The sequence below is a fragment of the Phaethon lepturus genome, unplaced genomic scaffold (assembly GCF_000687285.1).
Source record: "Phaethon lepturus isolate BGI_N335 unplaced genomic scaffold, ASM68728v1 scaffold38235, whole genome shotgun sequence".
Taxonomy (NCBI): Eukaryota; Metazoa; Chordata; class Aves; order Phaethontiformes; family Phaethontidae; genus Phaethon; species Phaethon lepturus.
The window spans coordinates 5,687-12,860 of record NW_010543264.1 but is presented as its reverse complement, the minus strand read 5'-3'; the positions used below and the strand labels follow the sequence as shown (position 1 = coordinate 12,860).

At 59.1% G+C, this 7,174-nt stretch overlaps 1 protein-coding gene across 1 annotated transcript; it reads left to right on the top strand.

Annotated features, from left to right (window-relative positions):
• Positions 1-1,036: 1,036 nt before the first annotated feature.
• On the top strand, positions 1,037-6,022 carry MFSD2A (major facilitator superfamily domain containing 2A; the record flags this gene model as incomplete). Its single annotated transcript, XM_010288297.1, has 11 exons — positions 1,037-1,160; positions 1,293-1,371; positions 1,983-2,155; positions 2,267-2,357; positions 2,974-3,095; positions 3,395-3,478; positions 4,332-4,415; positions 4,751-4,863; positions 5,067-5,210; positions 5,417-5,593; positions 5,965-6,022. Coding segments are annotated over 11 exons (1,249 nt in total), but the record flags the coding sequence as incomplete, so codon positions are not given.
• Positions 6,023-7,174: the final 1,152 nt, after the last annotated feature.

The window sequence follows — 7,174 nt, the reverse complement described above, 5'->3', positions numbered from 1 at the left end:
ATCTTGCCGTACCCTGGCAGTGGAGCGGCAGAGGGCCAGCCCTGACCGTCCATGGCTCTGTCCCGTGTCCGGTTCTGCTGGCTTCAGTCCAGGACACAGCCTCCGTTGAGTAGTTTGTGGAGTGCAGGGTGCTTGCAAATCCCCAAGCAAAATCAGTCTTCTAAACAGATGTGGATGTAACCTCAACAACTGGCTCGCATCCCTCCAGGAGGAGGAATTCCTCCTGTGCCTTCCCAAGTGATGGGTGTCCGCGGGCTGCTGGTGCAGGTAGAGCTGTTCCCTGTCTGGGGTGCAGCAGGACAAGGGCTGTGAGATGTGCTGGATGAAGCGGAGAGATGCTTTGGGTGCCTTCCTGCTGCAATCACCCTTGCTGGCCAGTCCTGCTGGGACTGCTGCCGAGGCCCAGTGCTTGAGCAATCCCTTCCGATCCCCTGTTGCGTTTTGCATCCCGTAGCTCCGGGGAGCTGGGCAGGGGTGGGAGAAGGAGCCAGCCTGCCGCCGGCTGGTGATTTGCCCCATCCCTGCCAGCAGAGCAGAGGTGACCCCGGGACCAGGGCTTGGAGGGGCTGGCAGCAAAGCCAAGCTGGTGAGAGGCGTTTGGCTGCCGCGCTGCCTGGCTGTGCTGCCTGGCTGCTCCCCAGCCCTTGCCGGGACGAGGGAGGCGATTACATCCCGCTGAACACACAGCGGTGCTGCCTGGGGCAGAGGTTGGGGCTGGGGGTGGGGGCCGAAGGCAGGAGCAGATCAGTCACTTCCACTGAAGCAGGGATGGCTGTTTTTGCAAATAAAGCTCTTCCCTGGAAGTCTTAAGTTGGCTCTTCCCCTTCCTACCCTGTGAGACCTGAGCTGCTGCCTTCAGCCTGGTTTGAATCACCCCTGTGGCAACCACCTCCCATCCAAGTGTTGGAGCAGGGGTGGGCCACCCAGGGCAGGTCAGGAGCCCCCAAAATCAGCTGCCTGAACCCTGCCAGACATGTGGCAGTGAGGAGAGCCAGGCTGGTGGCATAACCCAGGCTAACGTTGTGTCCTCCCAAAGGATCATCTTTTCCACCCCGTTTGCTGTCATCGCCTACTTTCTCATCTGGTTTGTGCCAGACATCTCCAGAGGCCAAGTGATGTGGTACCTCGTCTTCTACTGCATCTTCCAGACGCTCATGACGGTGAGTCAGGCTCTGCGCACACCAGGGGTGATGGGTGAGGGATGGAGAGTATGAATCCCTGCCTTCACCTCGCTGAGCTACGCAGAGGGGCAGGTTCCCATCCCTGAGCTAATTCTCCTCGCGCTGTTGCAGTGCTTCCATGTGCCCTACTCGGCGCTGACCATGTTCATCAGCAGGGAGCAGAGCGAGCGGGACTCGGCCACCGCCTACCGTAAGAATATTTCCTTCCCTTCCTCGCCATGGCCGGGGACAGCCGGTGCTCAGCTCCTTTGCTGCAGCTCTCGCTGGGGCATGATCCTCCAGATGCCCTGCTGGAAGGTCTCACTTGATCACACTCCACCCCAAGGCGGAGGGCTTCATTCAGGGAATGAACATGTTCAGGGAACTTTGTTCAGGGCTTGAATTGCAGCTGGCCCAGCTCTTCCCATTCCTCTTCCCCGGCTCCTCTAGCCGACATCCTTGTCTAGTCTGGTGAGAGCTGGGCTGATGGGGAGGTGGTCCCTGTTACGGCCAAGTGCCTGGAGTGGATGGTGGTGGATCTGAGCTCCCCAGTCTTTCCTCCTGCTCTGTCATACAGCAGTAGGAGCAGCATGACCAAACCTTGGTCTCTCCCCAGCCTCAGTATCCCCAGCAGACACTCTCCTTCCCAAGGCTTTATCACTTGGTGATTTGGAAGGAGCTGTAAGAGAGCTGAGCTGGCTCATTTCTCCTGGTGAAGGGCAATGAATTGCAGCTGGGGAGGCTCTGCTGTGGAGAAGGGCTCTGCACCCATGCCCTGGGTGCCCAAGGGCTGTGCTCAATCCCTCTGGCCTCTCCTTCCAGGTATGACTGTGGAAGTGCTGGGCACCGTGCTGGGCACAGCCATCCAGGGCCAGATCGTGGGCAAGGTGGTTACTCCCTGCATCGAGAGCCCTCTCTTCATTGGGAAGACCAACTCTTCGGTGGCCATGGAGGAGCTAAACATGACCCACGACACCGGGTCACTCACAGACACTGTAAGCTGGGGGGGACCTGCTGGCAGCCCCTGCCATACCCTCCTTGCTTTTTGACCGGGCTGGCTCCTGGGACGAGCCCCCTCCCTCACTGCTCCCTCCTCTCTTGCACAGAGAAATGCCTACATGATCGCTGCAGGGGTCATCGGGGGCCTCTACATCCTCTGTGCTGTGATCCTGTCGGTGGGCGTGCGGGAGAAGAGAGGTGAGGCTTGAGACGTGGAGTACTCCGGACTCATGGAAATGTTGTGGCTCCTGCCAGGGGCTCCTCAGGAGCCTGGCTGAGCTCTTGGGCCCTCATTCATGGGTCAAGCACCAGAGGAGAGGGGCAGGTAGAGCTGAGGTCTGGGTGTGGGGGCCTGGGGAACGTGCTGCAGAAGGACAGTGCTGTGGGCAGGAGACCAGAGCATCTCCAGGGTACATTACAGCACAGTCCTGAGGACTTATCTCCATCGGAGATAAACGTTATCTTGCAGTTTTGTCTGGCCAAGGTTGCTAGTGCCAACTAGGGCATCCTGGGGTGAGGTGATATCCAAAGTCCAGTAGCCTCTGTCCTTCCCTCCCTCTGCTTTGCAACCAGCTCTGCTTATCCTGGGCAAATCAGCCAGGCCATCCTCTCCCCTCCATGGGGCTGAGGGACCCCTGGGTGAGGGCAGGGAGATCCCTGCAGGCATTGCCCTGACTCCCTTGGGGTGTGATGCCGCAGGTGGGCAGGGGCTTGTGTGTGGTGCTTAGCAGCAGGCATGACGCGCTGCACCCCTTGCACCCAAGGGTGCCGCTTCAGTTGATCTAACGATGGGCTGATTTGCTCTGCTCCCCAGAGTCCTCTGAGCTCCAGTCGGACGAGCCTGTCTCCTTCTTCCAGGGGCTGAAGCTGGTGATGAACCACGGTGCCTACATCAAGCTCATCGCCGGCTTCCTCTTCACCTCGCTGGCCTTCATGGTAAGCAGACCCAGGGGAGAGGGGACAGAAGCAGCACAGCTTAGAGATGGCTGGGGGACAGGCAGCATAGGGCCCGAACGGGATCCCGGTGGGCTGGGAGCATGTGAGGTGGCAGCTCAATGAGCCGGAGCCGCCCCGGGCAGAGGAAGGATGTGGCCTTGTGCCCTCAGATGGGCTGGTGAATGGCCGCTTTCTTCCCCTGCTTGCGCTCTGGGCGCAGCCTTGCGAGGAGGAGTGCATCCCTCTGGGGTGGCTGGGGTGCCCGTCCCTCCCCTAACCGCCGCCTCTCTCCTCCGCAGCTGCTGGAGGGTAACTTTGCCCTTTTCTGCACCTACACCCTGGGCTTCCGCAACGAGTTCCAGAACATCCTCCTGGCCATCATGGTGCGTATGGCCCTGTCCTGGGGGCTGGGACTGCGGTGGGTCGTGTGCTGTGGGATCCCCTGGGCTGAGGCTGTGTGGCTGCGATGGCCCACCACGGGGACAGTGACCGAAGGTCCCCTGGGACAAGGGGAGGGAGAAGGAGCTGCCAAATGTCCTGCAAAGGCTGGGTGGGTTGGCAGGAACAGCAAGGCCTTTGTTCCCTTGTGACGGCAGCCAGAGACGGGACACCAGGAGCCGTGGGGGCCTTTTGTCCAAATCCTGCCACTTATCTGCCCCCCCCGCCTCGCCTTGAGAAAAGGATCTCAGTGTTTACTGCCAGGAAGATGGAGCAAAACAGCTCCTTGAGAGCCCTTTCCAGCTTGCCTCATCCTTGGGAGCACTTCCCACCTTCCCCACTCGATGGGGTGGAGAGGTCCAAGGTGCCAAGGTCCCCACAGAGCCTGGCTCCTGGCCATGCTGTGCGCAGGCAGCGGTGACAAGACCGGGTCCCTTCCCAGCACCGAGGACCGAGTCCCTCCGGGCAGGTGTGCTGGCACCTGCTGGGTGCCCCGAGGATGGCGGTGCTGGGTGCCAGGGTGCTCTGCACCTGGGGAGGAGGTGGCCTGATGCACCCGCTCCAATTGCAAGCTCTCCGTCTTGGGAGCGGAGGCAGGCGAGGGATGGGGTGAGGGCAGGAACAGGCAGCGTGGCTGCATGCCAGCCCTGGGAGCATGTGGAAATCGGAGGTGCTGGAAAAAGCTAGAAATGAGATGGGGAGGCTGTGCCCAGGAGCTGCTCCTTGCTGGGAAGAGCTTTTCCCCCAGAGAAGAGCCTGCCCAGCAAGTGACACCACGACCACCTCCTCTTACCATAGCTCTCGGCCACCTTGACCATTCCCCTCTGGCAGTGGTTCCTTACCCGCTTTGGGAAGAAGACTGCTGTCTACGTGGGCATCTCGGTGAGTGGGTCCCCTCGAGCGTAAGGTGTGGGTGAGGATGGTGTTTCCCACATGGGGTGAGCAGACCTGTGTCCCCCTGAGGGGGCCTGAAGCTGGGCAGGGGCTGCTGCTGCTGCTGACTTGGTGCCTGTCCCTCATTCTGCTATTTCTGCTGTCCCAGATGTGGCCAAGGCCAGAAGTAATGGCCACTGTGGGGCTCTGGGAGGAAGGCTGCACTGCTGCTTCCCCGGCTCTCCCTGAGGTTGGAGGGCTGGCATGCACGGGAGGGAAGGGGAAAGGCCAAGGAGTCTGGGTCAGGCATTGCTGACACAACCTGGTTTCTGTCCCCTATCCAGTCTGCCATTCCCTTCCTCATCATGGTGGCTGTCCTGGACAGTAACCTCATCATCACCTACATCGTGGCTGTTGCAGCTGGGATCAGCGTCGCAGCCGCCTTCCTCCTGCCCTGGTGAGTGCGAGGTCCTGGTGCTCTCAGCACTGCACCCCGAGAGCTGGGCAAGGTGCTTCCAGGGCCTGCTGGAGTCGTTAGAGATCCTTGGGATTTGCAATGTTTTCTCCAAGAGGGGGCTCTTGGAGGGAAATCCTCTCAGCAGGGAGAGGAGATGCTTTGTTGGCTCTGTCCTAGTGGTCACCATTCCGCTCTCCACACAGGTCTATGCTCCCAGACGTCATAGACGACTTCAAGCTGCAACACCCCGATTCCCATGGCCATGAAGCCATCTTCTTCTCCTTCTATGTCTTCTTCACTAAGTTCACCTCTGGGGTCTCCCTGGGCATCTCCACACTCAGCTTAGAGTGAGTTTTTGCACGGGAGAGGAGGAGGAGGAGAAGGGAGGCCAGGCTGGTGCCTCCACATCCAGGCATCTCTGCTTCACAAGGGCTGGCAGGGAGGTGTGGGGGGTCCAAATCCAGCTGTGGCTCCACAAACCTCTACCTGCAGGGACAGGTTTGTCTCCTACAAACTCAGTTTCCTTTGCCTGAAGGTCCCTTTCTGTCTGCAGCTTTGCAGGGTACCAGACCCGGGGCTGCTCCCAGCCCAATGAGGTGAACTTCACCCTGAAGATGCTGGTGTCGGCTGTGCCTGTGGGGCTGATCCTTCTGGGCCTGCTCCTGTTCAAGCTGTATCCCATTGATGAGGAGAAGCGGAGGAAAAACAAGAAAGCCTTGCAGGACTTAAGGTGTGTGTCGGCTTGTGCTATGGAGGTAGCAAGCACGGCATGCCAGTGGGGTGTGTGGGGCAGAATCAGGCCCAGACGGGTTGGGACACACTGTGACTTGTGCAGGAGGAATCCTCTGGGACCCGTGGGTGGTGGGGTGAGGGAAGGGCTGGCTTGTTTTCCCAATCCTGACTTCGAAAGAGATGGCGTGAAGTCTTTGAGACCAACGGGGAACCTGCCCCAGTTACTAAAGAAAACTTGTTTGGGGACTGCGCAAGGCAGTGACGTCCCGCTCAAGCCCTTTGGAGGCTCCTGCGCTCCAAGGTCTGGCTTGGAGGCAGGGCTTGCTCCATGGCTCACTCATGCTTCCTTCCCCAACCCTCTGCCCCCAGGGAGGAGAGCAACAGCAGCTCTGAGTCGGACAACACAGAACTGGCCAGCATCGTGTGACCCCGGGCTGGCTCTGCCCGCTCGCACCGGGGCTCTCCGAAGGACTCGGCCCCTCAGGGCTGGACCAGCCTCGTGCTGCTGTAGGTGTGCGCTGTCAAGGAGCACCTGGGAGAAGCCGTGCAGAGCATCCACCGACTCGAACACGAGATCTGTGCTGGTCTTGTGCCTTCCATGGGATCCACAGAGCGCTGGTAGTGTACATTACACAAATTGACCCTGTGGTACTTGTGTGCCTCACAAGAAACAAGCACTATTCCCTGCTGGGTCCTGGAGAGCAGAAAAGCCCGGAGCGGGATCCTTTTGCGTGCCCGCTGCCCGTCTGTGCCTGGCCTGCGTGGGGCTGATCACCTGTGGGACCGGGGGTAACGGTTAGTGTACATTACACTGTCAATGTGACCGCGCCAAGGACGTGAGCTCACCTCTGCTGTCTGTACATATGACACTAATTTGGAAAGCTGTTCTTTTTTTTTATAGAGCCTAATTAACTTAATGATGTAAATATGAAACTATTTCCTATTTGTATATATCTGTACAGAAACCGAACTTGAGGACCTGTTAATATTAATTTACATAAAAATGGGGGAAGTCAGCAGTGTGGGCATAGAGGATTTTTTTGTTTTGTTTTGTTTTGCTGCTTTTCTTGTGGATGTCAGCAAGCCCAGGGTCCCTTTACATGCCCTGGCGTGCAGGATTGACTTCTCCTGAGCCGAAGGGGCAGGAATGGCATAAAATGCCATAATCCGGGCAGGCAGCCGTGCCCGGCAGCCCCTTACCCCCATGTGGCTCCTTGCTCGGTGCCTGTGCCACAGCAACCCAACAAAGGCTCTATTCTTTTCTCCTTTTCAAGAGGGAACGGGGGTGGAGGGAGGAATGAAATGAAAGTGCTGGCTGCGGAGATTGTGAACCCGGGGCTGGAAACAGGAGAGGCAGCTGGGGAGCGGGAGAGAAAGGGAATGCGGGCTGTGGGTGGCTGCGGGCCGTGGGTGACACTCAACACTTTCTCCCAGGCAGAGTGCTGTGCAAGCTCTAAGCGTCGTGGATATTTATACCTTGCTCTCGCATTCCCCTCTCCGCAGCAGACAGGGACAGAGCCCGGCCCTCCCCGCTCCGCGGGAGCACCGCACTCCTGCGGCAGCCAGTGTAATGCACGGG